The 15,209-nt window shown below is 51.9% G+C and overlaps 4 protein-coding genes across 4 annotated transcripts; 1 reads left to right on the top strand and 3 right to left on the bottom strand.

Moving 5' to 3' along the window:
- Positions 1-467: 467 nt before the first annotated feature.
- Positions 468-4,035, bottom strand: TrAtP1_004214 (uncharacterized protein). The gene is made up of 4 exons (XM_014083811.2): positions 3,298-4,035; positions 1,964-3,180; positions 1,231-1,893; positions 468-1,173 (listed from the first exon to the last, which is right to left on the bottom strand). Exons 2-4 carry the CDS (start codon positions 2,878-2,880, stop codon positions 627-629), a joined length of 2,127 nt encoding a protein of 708 aa, XP_013939286.2. The 5' UTR covers positions 2,881-3,180; positions 3,298-4,035; the 3' UTR covers positions 468-626.
- Positions 4,036-5,157: 1,122 nt separating this feature from the next.
- On the bottom strand, positions 5,158-7,314 carry TrAtP1_004213 (uncharacterized protein). The gene is made up of 2 exons (XM_014083810.2): positions 6,722-7,314; positions 5,158-6,403 (listed from the first exon to the last, which is right to left on the bottom strand). The coding sequence occupies exons 1-2, from the start codon at positions 7,012-7,014 to the stop codon at positions 5,236-5,238; spliced, it is 1,461 nt and encodes a 486-aa protein (XP_013939285.1). The 5' UTR covers positions 7,015-7,314; the 3' UTR covers positions 5,158-5,235.
- A 299-nt stretch (positions 7,315-7,613) lies between these two features.
- TrAtP1_004212 (uncharacterized protein) lies at positions 7,614-9,816 on the top strand. The gene is made up of 4 exons (XM_014083809.2): positions 7,614-7,872; positions 8,060-8,137; positions 8,228-8,652; positions 8,731-9,816. Exons 1-4 carry the CDS (start codon positions 7,839-7,841, stop codon positions 9,382-9,384), a joined length of 1,191 nt encoding a protein of 396 aa, XP_013939284.1. The 5' UTR covers positions 7,614-7,838; the 3' UTR covers positions 9,385-9,816.
- A 277-nt stretch (positions 9,817-10,093) lies between these two features.
- TrAtP1_004211 (uncharacterized protein) lies at positions 10,094-13,584 on the bottom strand. Its single transcript, XM_066112209.1, has 3 exons — positions 11,781-13,584; positions 11,408-11,713; positions 10,094-11,340 (listed from the first exon to the last, which is right to left on the bottom strand). The coding sequence occupies exons 1-3, from the start codon at positions 12,297-12,299 to the stop codon at positions 10,672-10,674; spliced, it is 1,494 nt and encodes a 497-aa protein (XP_065968292.1). The 5' UTR covers positions 12,300-13,584; the 3' UTR covers positions 10,094-10,671.
- Positions 13,585-15,209: the final 1,625 nt, after the last annotated feature.

Raw genomic sequence — 15,209 nt, 5'->3', positions numbered from 1 at the left:
GCTGCAGAGTATCGGAGGCGAAATGTCTCGGATAAGGCCATCTCCTCGTCATCCTTTCCCGGGGCGGTGTCGCCCGATAAGAAGTATTTCTGCGCCAATATCATATGGGAGGGTACTTGTACCTGAGGCGCAGCCCTCAAAGGTACGGCCAGAGCAGGCACAGGCACTAACTTACGTCAGACGGCGCGGATTCGGAACCCAATGAGAGGCTCGTTTTGCGCAACGTTGCGGCCGCTTCACGCACTCCGAATATAGGAGTCAATGGCCGTGTGTAGGGGGATATTTCTCCAATTTCGATTCTTGAACGAAGAGCTGGTATGACATTCCGGCTGGAAAATCTATGGATATACTCTAATATCACCTAATAATCGAAGAGATATCTCCCAGGATTCAGTACAAGCAAGAGCCAGAATGTTGGCACATATATCATACACTATTAGAGCAGTCAGAAGGGTCATGCGCATCAAGTGAGTAGAATAGTTCAAGTTGTCTTGAGATGGCGCTACCTAATATTACGACTCTTCTCCCAGTGGGAAGCTCTTGGCTTAATTTCGCTACGTAATCTCAAGTCTTCGCTTTTTTTTTTGTATCGTTTTTGAATCTTTTACTTCTTTAGGCTCGCTGTATCACCGGCGACTAGGACCCTTGGGAGGCTCTCTGACCAGCATCCTGACTTTGCCGTCGCCAATCTCAATGCCCTGGCTGAGAAAATCAACAGTGGATTTCTCTTCGTCAGCTCCATCCCGTGCAAGTGACTTGTCCCAGCTGCTGGCGTCCACCCCCAAGATGCCGCCCATGCTATTGCGATCTCCTGGCACGGAGAATTCTCGGTACGCATATCGCCACTCATTCAAGAACGACCGGATCGCTTTTCCCACTTTATCCTTGCCATTCTTGCTGTGGTGACCGGTGCCGGTGATGGCGTAAACAGGTCGATTTCCCTTTTCATTCTCCAAGAGGACTTTTTCCAGGTACTCCACAGCCTCTTCCGGATGGAGACCGTGGAGGTCGACATACACTTCAGACACGGCGTCCAGATTCTTGTTGCGCTCCTCGTATAGTTCGCGAGCCGCCTCTCTGTGAGCCTTTCTCATCAGGTCATTCTCGCTCTGGCCGCGGAGACTGAGAGCCTTGGCAGCCCGTGCATCGTTGCGATTCCATGCTTGTGCAGCGCTGGCAGTTCTTGTTAGAAACACATAGCCTGATGATGATTAATGATCAAAGACATACCTTTGTAGAAACTTGTTCCTCAGGCCGCCATGTTTGATAGCCTCCTGGCGGGCCTTGAGATATGCTTTGTTGGCCCGTTCTCCAGTTTCAAGCCAGGGAACATGCTTTGGGCTGGGTATCGCCAGAGCTGCAGCGCCATGTTCGCCAGAGCTGCCAACGACGCCGTTTCCGTTGCTAACAGGCTTGCGCACTTCGAGCCTAGGAGATGCAGGTGGATTCATCTTGACAATGTCGGCCAAAGAGCTAGTACCGTTCTCCTTATGACCGTGGCCGCCACGTTTGCCATGATGCTTCTTCCCCTGCTTTGCGATAGCCGCACCAAGGGAAGGGAAAGCCTCGTTATCATCGAGGGCAGGAGCAGCTATGTAGTTTTCTTTCAGCTGGTGTCGGCTTCCGGGTCGTGATCTAGGGCGTGGGCTCTCGGCCCGCAGGGATCGCATCCCCGGCGATGAAGCATAGTTGGGGCTACCTGAATAGCCTCCATGATGGTCTGAATCGCCATGTAAAGAGGGGAACGAATTCATATCCTGGAGCATCAAGCTACTATGACTTCTAGTAGGAGTATTGGAGCCGCTTTCCAGAGACATTTTGTTTACGAGCTTGGACGGGTCGTGCGAGAAGATGCATGTCTCGCCGGCCAAGCAGTTACCCATGACCCAATATCTAAGTTGAGCATGTTAGCAGGCTATACCTTGCTGATAAAACGCCACACTGGGATTACTTAAAAACTTACTTGCAGAGGTGGTTGCTTAGGTCATGGCTGAATCGGCAGTCTGCGCGCAGACACTGTCCGGTAGACATATAGAATTTGCAAATGACACCTGCTTTTTGGTTCACTGGGGTAGATGGACGACCCTCTGCAGATATAGATTTGCCAATGAGGACATTTTTGGGCTCATCGAGCCGGACACCTCCGTCCTGCTGAATCTCCATCATGGACGTAATAGTAGCGCTCAAGTCGTAGTTGTGTGCCGCAAGAGCAGATTCTATCTCTTCGTCTGTCCTTGTGTGTCCCAGGATTGACCTAAGCATGTCGTAAGGCGACATGTCGATTTGCTGCGAGGACATTGACGAAAACTCTGGCGCGGCGGCATTGAGGCTCTTGGTGGTCCCCACAGACGAGGAGAGGCTGATGGTATCATCATTGACGAGCCAGTCGACATTCTCGATCTGGTACTCTCCAAGGATCTCTGTGGCGGGGGTGGGGTCGCTAGCGAACTCATATGCATTGAGATTTGGACTATGGGGAATCACAGGGGTCGCAAAAGCCAGGCGAGGCGAGGCTCGCGGCGAGCCAAAGGGAGAGGCCGTAACCGACTTGGTCCTGCCAAAGGTGGCAGGGATATACCCTGGCGGCGCGAGAGGACTGACGGCCAAGCGAGGCGAGCCTGATAACGGCGTTCCGCCTCTCCACGAAGCTGGCGATGGTCGTCGCAGGATGGTCTGACGGATTGGAGGCGGTGACGTGGAGGTGCCTCCGCATTCCCGCCATCTCCACATGACATCGAGGATGGCATTCTCCAGAGACGAGCCAACCATGTTGGTTTCCTTTTTGAAGAGCTCTTCTATTTTATCGGTCTTATCCTCATCTTCGAGCGCGGGGTCCTGCAAGATGGGCAGGCACATCTCGTAGTGCTCGTCCAACACCATGACTGCGGGCGGTCGGGTCTGATAACGCAGACCGACGCAGATATTAAGGCGAGAATAGCAAGTTTGGCGAGTGGTATATTCCACAGAAATCGGGGTCAAGGCAAGACTAGGGGAAGTCTAACGCTTGCGCTTTGATCTATTTGTAGTATGATACTTCGTAAAGTGTCGGATCGTTGTAAGACGGTAGGCGAAGAAGAGAAGAGAGGTGGATGGTTTGAGCTTTGAAAGCGGTGGTAGATAGGTAAATAAAAGAGAGAAGCAACAAAGGCAAACGGGAAACAGAGAACAAAGAACAAGCGCCTAAGTAAATTGATGCCGTTAGTTTGCGTATGGCAAAAGATGCTCTCGCGAAGCTCTCCAGCTATCTATACTCCAAGCTAGGGGTGGCAACCACAGCCTGGTGTCACAAGCACTTACAGTTTGGGAAGTTATGAGCAAGACAGCGATGACGACAGGAACTCAAACGATATCGTGGACGGGCAGCAAAGACGGAACGAAGAAGAATCGGGCAAGGAAAGACGAGAACCCAGGAGCGCGCGGTGGGCGACGGTGAAGAAAGGGCGGAGAGGAGGCAGACGGCGAAAGCTTACATTGCGCCGCAAACCCCGCCAGCTTTCCGTAGAGTCGAAGAGAGGAGAAGCGCCGAGACGAGTATTTCAGAGGTGCGCCGCACTCGCTCTGTCGATGGGCGAACAGAAGAGTGTCTTCGAAATAAGGATGCCCTCCTCCAGAAGGCCCTGCACCGGTGAAGGCAGAGGAGATGCGAAGTCGAAGGGAAAGAGGCGGCTCTGATGCTGGGACGAGACTCGCGACAGGTCGTGGTGGAGGCGAAATAGCCCCTGCGGCGGCCCAGTAATAAACCCCTAATGGCTGCCCGGCCTTTTGGGCTGGAGGCGGAGGGGAAGTGGCCGGTACCTGGACGGGATGCGGCGCTGCAGGCAGGATGGGAGGTACCGCGCCCGGTTGGGCGACAAACTCCAAGAGCGCCGCAGATGGCGTGCTTATTTGCCTGTGCTTGCCTGCTGTGATGGGCGTTGCCTTGGTACAAACATGCAGTCTCTTGATTGTTTGAGCCGCCTCTGTCTCTCTGTGTCTCCCTCTATTCCTCTCTGCCTTAGTCGGATCGCAAGGGGTTGCCAATTGATTGGCACCTGGGCTACGAAGCAGTCTAGAACTAACTGGCTAGCAGCCAACGGGAGGCATAGGAGGAGCTGTGCTGAGACGGGCGCTAGCGATCCATCCTGTGTAGCGGGCAGAGCTCCTTGGCAGCGCACTTCAGTGGCTTTAGTGCCCGAGCCCAGCTTCCTCTCCGGGCCGTTTGTTGCTGCTACTACAACTTGCTCAGTGGTGACGTGGTCAGCGAGTGGGCTCTTACTGAGCGAGACGCATATAATCACTACCCGTTCCTTGCTGCTTGGGCGAGTGTGATTATCGACAGCTGTGTTGCTCTGCAGCCATCAGGATTGCATCTACAATCCATGTACCTAATCAGCGTCAGGGAGTGTTTGTTTGGCACACCATCTTCCCATTCGGGTTACATCTTGCTGCATGCTAGTGCCAACGTGGGCTTCACCTCAACAACTTTCCCCCTGGACGATTGTCTGGAACCCTCCGAGCAGATGCAACACTGCTGTGCCGATCCTTACACACAGCTTCACTTCTGGACCAACCCGGGTTGATAACGAACTTGATCCTGCAACATGAGCCATAATGAGGTACAGTAGGTATGTACTCGTTATAGACGGCATCTACTTAGGTATCCCAGCCCAAGTGCGCTACTCCAGGTCTCTACTTCGGTTCAATGTTGTCTTGTTGCCAAAAATACTGCTACAGTAATTCCGGTATCTGACCCCAGCATCCTACCCCAGCTAGTGTTCAGTATTCACATTCGTTCTTCAACGGACAGCCTAAATCGTGGATATTCTCAGCACCGCTTCACAAGAAAAGTAGAGCGGAGGGGGGGACAACAGTGTCGGCATCGATTCTATCAATGCCAGGCCATTTCACCATCACTATCGTTCAATTAGCAATTGCTCAACTCGTTGAAGCACCATAAAAGTTTCCGTAACCAGCAGCTTACCGTGAGTGCGATGTGTCTCTGCTTACAAACAATCACAATCGAAAAGTAGGGGGGATCCTCAGATGAAAAATCGTCCCGCAGAGAGCCCCGCAAAGGACATGCTTTTTGCTGCATACCCCATACGATCTATCATCTACAGTATCCGTATCCGCACTCCTAGTACAGATATCGCTGGCTGCACAGAAACTCCGTAGCATGCTAACAATCCACATCAATTCATAGGCGTAAATTACAAAGGAGTTATTTCTCTTCTGTTGTACATGTGCCGATATCCATCAAGGTATCTCATCATCATCATCACCGCCAAAGCCAAAACTGAACCCTTCTGCCTGCTCTTCATCTCGGCCTACTGCAGTATCCCATTTCCTCTTCCTGCCACTCTTCTTATCGGCTAGTTCAAGGGCCCTCTCTAAAACATCTGGATACTCCTTTTTGAGCCTCGCCGTAAAAAGCCCAAAAGGATCTTCCACATCTCGGGAAAAGCCAGACACCTGGTCGGGTTTATCTCTCAAGAATGATAGCACTTCAGAGACGAGGTTGAGACCGGGGGACTGAGGCACAAAGTTTTGTGTCAGTGCAATGCCCTTTTCAATGTTCACGACCAGGTGCCACCATCCACTAGGGACGTGGAGAATCTCCCCAGCATTGCAGATGCCCTCATGGCATTCAGGCATTTGCCTCGCCTCCTTGTGAAACGTGAGAAGCCACTCGGCAATGCTTAGTGGGCTGGTCACCTCGCTGCTATCCTCAGAGACATAGACACCAGGGACTTCAGCTGTTGGAGGAAACATGATCCAGTACTTGGCCCCCTGTATCACGGCGTTCCAGGCGCTTGTGCCATTGGGATCTTTGTGAAAAGTAGAGCCGCTGCGCTCAGGACCTATGATTAGCCATCTATGAGCTGGCCGCTCATCTCCCAAAACCTCAAAGAGATCCGGTCCAAAGCAATCGGGCCGCCAGTACGCAGCATCTGCTGAGCGTCCTATTACGAGCCCCATCTTTTCCGCAAACTTTCGATCAAACAGGTACAAGGGACTTTCGTCCATGTTCCTATTCATATAATCACAATACTGTGAAAATGTCCAGTCAACTGCTTCAGCACGAAACTCGGCTTCAGCGTACTTCTTAAGCAGCGAATCGATGGTCCACTGGGAGTAGACAGGCCATTCTTGTATGCAGTTTGTTAAAACAAACGGCTGCTCGGTCCATTTCTCGGAATATTCTTCGTACGTGAGATTCTCAAATCGGCGAATTTCATTTGCCTTTGGTATCTTTGTGACGAAGTTTGCTAGATCGATGTTGCTGCAGGCAAAAGGTCGATGCAGGACATCAGAGAAGACATTGCTGCAGTCAACTTTGGCTTCATCTTCATTAGGAAGCCCAATGACCGTCGACCTCCATGAGCCCCGCCAGTTTATAGATGGACTGCTAGTTGACTGAGACCTGAAGCATGATGCAGGTCAGCCCATGTCACACGTGTTTGATGCTGCCAATCAAGTACAAAGTATTGCTAGATAGATGTATACTGCATTTATACGCATTACTCGGCACAGATTCTTTACAAAGTTTTCCGCCGGCGGCAAGAAAGAGGGAGCTCATCGCTTCACTACCTAGTAGCACGCCTCAACCAGCCACTTGGCTACCACCAAGAAGCTGGCCATGTAGTTGTATGCTTCATGCAGGGATATGCAGGGGCTCATCTCCCTCATATGTGTACTCGAATGTGTAAATCATTGAAAAAAAAAGGCATCATCAGCTTACCGGAGATACAGGGCCTTCCATAGCTCCTCAGAGTGGCAGAAAGCATATAGGAATTTGCACGTGGATCCGAGATTCAGCAGGGAGTGTTTGTCGAATCCCTCAAGAACAAGAGCAAGGATTTCTTCAGGCAAACACGCCCATGAGCCGATGCTTCTGCGGGCGTTTGGCCCCTTGGCGAGATACTGATTGCCCAGGGGCTTGACACCGAGAGGGTGAGTTGGAATTGAGTCAGAGTGGCTGACACTAGTTGAGTCACCGAGCTGGTGACTCTTTTGTGAAACTGCAGAAGGCATGATTGTGATGCTATTCGCGTCGACTCATCACCCGCTTAGATCTGAGGAGGATTTAGGTTGTTTGAGAATATAGACTTTAGGCAAGTCCCGACGCTGCGGAATCAAGGTCTGGGTTCATCCAGGCCGTGTAAGCAAAGGTGAAGATATACTGTCTGGGTGATGGCAAAATTAAAGTCATATGCAAAATTTTCTGACTGTTAGCAGCAAGCCAGGGTAAAACATGGCTCGTATAGTGTTGACGAAGTCAGATATTGTTAGTGACATTATTCTTTTTTTTTTTTTCTCCCTCCGCCTCTGCCCAATGACCGTTGACTGTGTTGGATGATAGGCGCTGCTCCGTAAAATGGGGCGAAGCGTCCTGCGAGCGGTGCGACAATCCGCCACAATGTGCTGCTGGCAGCGCTAAGGACGCTGGGCTCTAGGCTGCATACAATGCTCCAGAGGAAAAAAAAAAAAATTCCACTGGCTTGAGGTACCCTAACCGTGTGCCCCACCACGCAAACCCAAACTGATTGGCCACAAGCGGCTGGGAGAGAAAAAAAAAAGCAAGTCCACATCGCCCCTCAGTTCACTTTTTTTCTCTCTCCTCAACCTTCTCAAGGCATACAAATATATCATCACGGTTTTTTTCCTAGGTTCCTTTTGTTCTCGTATCTATCGAGAACTTTGAATCTAGACGATTACTTTTCAGTTTACCACACACTCGCAGCCTTCTCTCGACAGAAGACTGCCTTTTTTTGCTCCACCCCGCCCAACTTTTTTAAATAATTTCTAGGTCGAGCTGCGCTTGATCTAGATTCTTTTCTTCTTCTCCAACCGCAATCATGGCTGACAAGGGACTCGAGGACGTCCCCGAGGGTGAGTCTTACCGCAAGATCTGCGCCGTATCTGGCTGCTGAGCGCTGTATTGGCAACTTCATGAGGATTTTGCTTGTGCGCGCAAGGCGGCCGCGGCGTTTTGACCCCACGATAGCCCAAATCTGGGCCTCCTTTTCTTACTGCCCCGCTCTGATTCTTCAGTTTGCTGACTGCGGTTGCGTTACAGGACAGATCGAGTCCAACTACGATGAGACTGTCGACTCCTTCGACGACATGAACCTCAAGTCTGAGCTCCTCCGTGGTGGTGAGTGCTGTCCCTCTTCCACGCCTTCAACAAAGCGATTCAACCACAAAGAGAAAAAAAGGGGGGAAGACCATGTCTAACAACGACCAGTTTACGCCTACGGTTTCGAGCGCCCCTCTGCTATCCAGCAGCGTGCTATTATGCCTGTTATCAAGGGCCACGACGTCATTGCTCAGGCCCAGTCCGGTACTGGCAAGACCGCTACTTTCTCCATCTCCGTTCTCCAGAAGATCGACCCTGCTGTCAAGCAGTGCCAGGCCCTGATTCTCGCCCCTACCCGTGAGCTGGCCCAGCAGATCCAGAAGGTCGTTGTCGCTATCGGCGACTTCATGAACGTCGAGTGCCACGCCTGCATTGGTGGTACCAGCGTCCGTGATGACATGAAGGCCCTCCAGGACGGCCCCCAGGTCGTTGTCGGTACCCCCGGCCGTGTCCACGACATGATCCAGCGTCGCTTCCTCAAGACCGACGCCATGAAGATGTTCGTCCTCGACGAGGCCGACGAGATGCTTTCTGTAAGGAAATCCCACAAGCCAGAATTCCGCCATTTCATGCCATAGCTCAGCCTCACTAACATGTGCTCTCTCCAATAGCGTGGTTTCACCGACCAAATCTACGACATCTTCCAGCTCCTTCCCCAGTCCACCCAGGTTGTCCTGCTCTCCGCCACCATGCCCCAGGACGTCCTCGAGGTCACCACCCGATTCATGCGTGACCCCGTTCGTATCCTTGTCAAGAAGGACGAACTTACCCTGGAAGGTATCAAGCAGTTCTACATTGCTGTTGAGAAGGAGGAGTGGAAGCTCGACACCCTGTCCGATCTCTACGAGACCGTCACCATCACCCAGGCCGTCATCTTCTGCAACACCCGCAGAAAGGTCGACTGGCTGACTGACAAGCTGACCGCCCGTGACTTCACCGTCTCTGCCATGCACGGTGACATGGACCAGGCTCAGCGTGACCTGATTATGAAGGAGTTCCGATCCGGTTCTTCTCGTGTCCTGATCGCCACTGACCTTTTGGCCCGTGGTATCGATGTCCAGCAGGTTTCCCTGGTCATCAACTACGATCTCCCCGCCAACCGGGAGAACTACATCCACCGTATCGGTCGTGGTGGTCGTTTCGGCCGAAAGGGTGTTGCCATCAACTTCGTCACTGCCGACGACGTCCGCATGATGCGTGAGATTGAACAATTCTACAGCACCCAGATCGAGGAAATGCCCATGAACGTTGCCGACCTGATCTAAGCAATATTTTCCCATCATATCCAAGTTTTTTCACCCGCTTCGGGCTACCCTTGTTGGTATTGAGTAGCCCTGTTTATGGTAGTTAAGGCATTCGTGGGAGGGAAATCGTTCCAAAAGGTGTTTTTCTTTGAACCTAGCTGCTGATAGATTCACATTTCTAGAGGGAGCCATCCGAGACGGCATTTGAAAAAGCCGGGTCTCAAAAGGGGGAGGCGACTTGCAAGGGAAAAAAAGGAGAGGCAGTATTGGCTGCGTGACGAAGGCTCAGGAAGTCCTTTGCACCTTAATGACATGAAGGTGCGGCGGGCAACCAAAAGTAATGCAATGATTCTTTTTATATTTCATATCTTGTTCTCGTCGCCTCTTTGTGCCTGTATCTAGGAGTTGCTATCATGACGATGTATGGTTTTTCACAAATTTAACTTGAACTTCACATGGTGTGTGCCGTATAAGCGTAGTGAATTGAGACATGTGAAGGTCGATTTTCTTTTACATGGAACTGCATTGAAGCGAACGGGTGCAAAGTATTTATATGACGCCGCTCTTCTTCCAACACTCGATGTATGAATATCTAGTAGGTCTCTAAGAAGGGGCTGCCAAGTGTAGCCTAAGAAGATTACGACTACACATCAGACAGGCGAGAAAAGTAATCACTCCATATGTTGACTAATCTATAAGGCAATACAAGATAGGAAACGAAAGATGAAAATTGCATCAAGATGTACAATAAGGTATGTATGTATATATATATTTTATATACATGTCCAGTATAGATGGCTACACATCGTCGAACCCAGTTCCGACAAACTATCAAAAGATTCCGCTCAATTTGCCTGCCAGCCTGCCTCTTTCCAAAAGAGAATAAATAGTACAACAAAAATAACGCCCCAAGTGGTATATGTGTGTGGTAAGATTAAGTACACTCTGATTCCTTGAAAAACCCCCCCCAAAATAAGATAAAAAAAATCCATATCTTCAACTCATTCTTGACAAGAAGGAAAAACTCATCTTGCTTCGAGCCTATTCTTTTTGGCCTGCATCATCAAAAAAAAGGGAAGAACAAAAGAAAGTAGAAGAAGTAGAAAAAAAAACCTGATATAGTCATCACGATTTTGGAGATTTTGTTTTTGGTCTTTTTGTTAGTTTTTGAAGCATCACCCTTACATCGCCTGTCCGTATGATGCAGGACCTGCGGTGTATGCGCCAGGGATGGGCACGGCGTCATATGTTGGCTCGTGTGCAGCAACAGGGCCGTGCTCTTGAACGTTTTCTGACGGAGGGGGTGCCTCAGAAGACAGGCCAAATGGCAATGGCGGTGCTGCCTGTGTCAGAGGGCTCTGAGTCGTCTTGGGCGTAGCTGAAGGAGCCTTGGTAGGGGGGAGCCTGCAGCTTGAACGCAGCTGGGGTTGGTGCAAAGACCGACGGAGGCTCGGCGATGACCTGGACACCAGGGGTAAAGGTGCTCTTCTCGTTGATGCTGGAGAGGCTGCCAAAGCCGGCCGGGGCGTGGCGAGGCGACAAGGCGTACTGGCTCAGGGCTGGCGACTTGGGCGGGAACATGGCCGGGGTCATGGGGGCGCCTGCAAAGCTGGGAGAGCGAGGGAAGCCAGGCGTGTTGGGGGCGGACTGCGAGCGAAGCTGGGCGAGATAGAGGTCGGAGCGAGCTCGGTCTCGGACGTCCATGGACTTGTGCAGGCGGCGCTTGGAGTAGTATCGGTAGAAGACGATGCTGTAGAGCAGGATGCTGATGACCTCGACGACGACCTCGATGATGATGCAGATGAGGGACCAGTTCTGGAGGCGGCAGACCAAGCTGTACTTGACCTTTTCGGAGAAGACGACGGAGCGGGTGTTTTGGACGCAGGACCATCCCCACATGTCCTTGTTGTTGCCGTTGTTCTTGGAGTTGGAGAAGACGGCGGCGGCGAGGACCCAGAGAATCAAGCTGACGATGAACTAGATTGCACGCATTCGTATTAGCTATGGTTATAGATGGAGCAAACAACGAACTGTGACAACTTACCCATCCGATAGCAAACATGGTGTAGTATGTGCCGACCTTTTCAGCGCGGCGATGTCCTCCGCGGCAGTAGGCGATGAAGACGGCGACGGAGATTGCGAGAGAGAGACAGGCCATGGCCAGGACGAGCTTCTGTGCCCAGGGATCGGTTCCGTTGGCCCAGGAAGGCATTGCGCTCTGCGAAGGGAGGTGCTTGGTGGCGTTGAAGATGGCGAATGACGAGGAGAGCATGGCAAGGATAATGAGAGAGCAGCTGAAGTGGACGCTTCGAAGGGCGAACTTGGCCATACGAACGCGGACCTTGTGTTTCTGTGAACAGAGTGGTTAGTCAAACAGATACAGGCTTTCCAGATGGTAGAAACGAGAGAAGGCTTACCAGATCCTTGGCCTGCTCCTTTTCCGTCTCGAGTTCACGCTTCTCCAGGACGGCCTCCTCGCGGAATGTAGGGCTGAGGATGTGAATCGTCCTGGCTGGCGTGCCGGGCACCCTCATGGCGCTCTTGAGAGGGGACTTTGGCGGCATGGGCATCGAATCCCGGTTGGAGTTGCTGCCGATGTAGCCAAAGCCGACATCGCTGGGCTGAGACTCTGAAGCTTGAGGGTTGACGGGGTCGGCAAAGGGCGAGATCTTGTCGTCGTCGACTGGAGAGTGGACGGAGGTGGCTTCGGCGAAGCGAGGTGTCCGCGGAACCTTGAGTGAGCTCTCTGATGATGAGCTGGAAGAGGTTCCTGTGCGTTGGTGTGTGAGGTTGAGAGCGGCGGGCCGCTTCTTCTCGTTGAAGTTGAAGCCTGTAGGCTCTGGCGTGTTAATGACTGCTGCGTCTTGTGCTGCCACTGCCACGTCTTGTGGCGGCATCGTCTCCTGCGTCAGTGAGGACGGACCTTTGCTGTCCATGTTGGACGCTGTGAAGAGCTACAGCTCTGGATGTTTCTTTATTTTATTTTATTTGTTTGGGTTGAGAGGGCAAGGAGGGAGGGAGGAATTAAGTGCGGGCTTGGTCGTGTAAGTCGAACTTTCTCGAGCCAGTCGATAGCAGTAAGCCTCGTAACGAGAAGAATCCACACAGCGATATAGTAGGTAAAAGCAAAGCAGACAGTATCGACAAAACGAGAAAAAGAAAGACGAGATACAGTAATCACTGTTGAATAGTGTGACGAGACCAGCTATCGAGAAGCAAGAGAAGGAGAAGAAACTCCAGAATCGCTACGTGGGAGTGGGAGCGCAAGAGTTTTGAGCAGGACTGGCGGCAAGGCAAGAGAAGAGATGCAAGACGCTCATTCGACCAGCTCGAGGCGCCGGAGCCAAAAGAAGGAAAATTCAATAGCGAGATGGAGACTTGTTGAAGCGAATCTGTCTCCCGCTGGGATTGGAGGAGAGGAGGGGCGTCGATTTAGCAGACGACGAATCCTATTGACGGGCGGCTGTCTCTCTCTCTCTCTCTCTCGTAATAGTATATACTGCGTGCATATATGGGAGGGATCAAGGCGAGATGTAAATGGGCATTGGAGATGGGACGAGAAAAAGGGCCATCTGATAGGCGATTGGAGGAGGGTGTGATGCGCCCAGAGGGTGTATGCGGCTAGCCGCCGGGCGACGAGCAAAAAAACGATGCTGGGCAAGCTGAGGTGCAGATTGGCTCAATCTGGACGGGGGCTGCAGATTGGCGCTTCAATGCGGGTCTGCAGTGCGAGCCCTTGTCGCGCAGCAGATTGGCGAGCAAGTGCACTGAAAGCCGTTGTCTGTGATTCTGGTACAGAGGATAGAAGCAGGCATGGAGTTGAGTTGAGTTGAGTTGAGTTGAGAGTTGAATGAGGGGAGGGGAAGCCAACAAACGAACAAACAGCACGGCAAATCTACCCACGCAAGCAAGGCTCTGACAGCCGGGTGCACTATTATCTCACTCAGGACCTTAAACCGGAGGGCGCTCGTTCACCCAACAGCGCGCATCGTCCATCGGCTCTCTAGTCGCCTCTGCCCTTGCGAGAGAGCGGGCGCGGGCCCCGGAAGTGGCTGGTGGTTGGACGTCAAAAGAGGCAGCACAATAGCGACGACTTGGACTAGAGAGCCGGCATCCCTTGCTAGATCGCTTTGTTCGCTTCATTTGCAGCTGCCATCATCATCTTATCGCTCGCTCGCATCGCCCTTCCTAGCTTCCGGTCTCTTGACTGCCAGTACTGGCATCACTGCCGCCCAAATGCCAAAGACCAAAAAAGAATTTACACGCCCAGATGGAGTCTCTCCGTCCACTTCCTCCGCCCTTCAACTTGCCTTGCCGCCGGGCCTGTTCGATATCTCGAATGGCGACGGCAAACCGCGCGCTCTGATTGGGCCCGCGCAAGGCACTCCCGGCGGGCCTTTTTAGGGCCCTGCTTGGACCGGGGGCTGTCTTGTGGCTGCATTTATTGCTCTGCAGCCAATCAGCGAGCGAGAAGCTGTGATGGGTGGCAAGCCACCGCAGCTGGTCGGCGGCAATGAGCTCTTTGGGATTCGTCCCTGCTTGCTTGCCATGCGAAAAGGTCCCGCCCTCTTGTCCCTTTCTCTCTCGCCAGGAATGGTGGTTGCTGAGTTGAGTTTGTTGCCGTCTGCCGTCTGCTGTGTGTAGTACGAGTACGAGAACCCAGAGGCTTTTCAACTGTTGCTATTTTAAAACACACACAACCTCCCATGCACTTCAGCAGCCGCGCGCCGAAGCCATCACAACCACACCCTCCCGGCACTGAGTCTTTTTTTTCTCCCTGCCAAGATCATCATCAGTCGATGCCTTCATTGTTCCTACTTGTATCTTCTCGTTTCTTTCTCGTTTCCCCGATCAACCCCCGCAAACTTCCACGGCTTGTTCTGAACCGAAATCGTTCAGCACTAACACATGCCGTGGCGTTAAGGAACCCCAGCAAGCCCGTCAGCAGACGCTGACCTTTTTTTTTTTTCTGGTTTCTTCTCCGCTAACACCGTTTTCGTGCGCATTTCCGGGTTTGCGGTTATGCTATCCGGGGCGGTATAACGTGTCTGTCCGCTCTGCCGTGTTTTGTCATTGAGTGCGTATGCTAGCTCAGGTTATTAATCTTTGGAATCTCTCGGTGTCTATGCGTAAGCTGCTTGGTATACGAACATCTACTTTGTGCCCAAGGTAGACCAGGTATTGGGTTGTATAGAGAGGTTGCATCTGTTGGTGATGGGGTTGCTCGAAATATATCAAAAGTGGATCGCAAAAATACACGAACCGGCTAATTCATGTTCATGTTCGTGTTCATGCTCATGTTTCTTTTCACATAGCATGTCCACGCTTGCTATACCTACATGTAGGCATCTATGCTGCGAAACGCATCCGCAAAGGCTTCCTGCCAAGCACAAGGCTATCAACTCTGCCCGTGGAACATCTCTGCATTGGTGTGCCATCCTTGTCATCATCCAAATGCACTTCCCATGCACTTCGTCCCTGCGGCCGTTACCACAATGTAGACAGACGCCCTAGACAGTAGTGCCAGGAACATGTTCTACCTTAAAAATCCTTTAGCCGTCCGCGTCTCTGTGTTGGGGGCCAAGTCGTCGCCTTCTGCCACTCCACCCACCGGGAATATCACACACTGCAGTTTACTAGCAGCAGCAAGCACGTCATGTGCTGGGCACTGCACCGCAACCGTGGGGTCCATCGGGCGAATAGAGGATGGACAAGAACGGACTCATCCGTTATGGTATGCTAGCAACAGCATTGATGCCTTTCCAGAATGCAACCGCATGGCTTGTAACCGTGATTGGAAGGCAATGGTTCTGCAGGTCGGCATTGATTTGTCCCGGCCAGCTGGT

Source organism: Trichoderma atroviride, chromosome 2 (assembly GCF_020647795.1).
Source record: "Trichoderma atroviride chromosome 2, complete sequence".
Lineage (NCBI taxonomy): Eukaryota > Fungi > Ascomycota > Sordariomycetes > Hypocreales > Hypocreaceae > Trichoderma > Trichoderma atroviride.
Note: the sequence above shows the minus strand (reverse complement) of the source record. Positions and strands in the feature narration are given on the sequence as shown.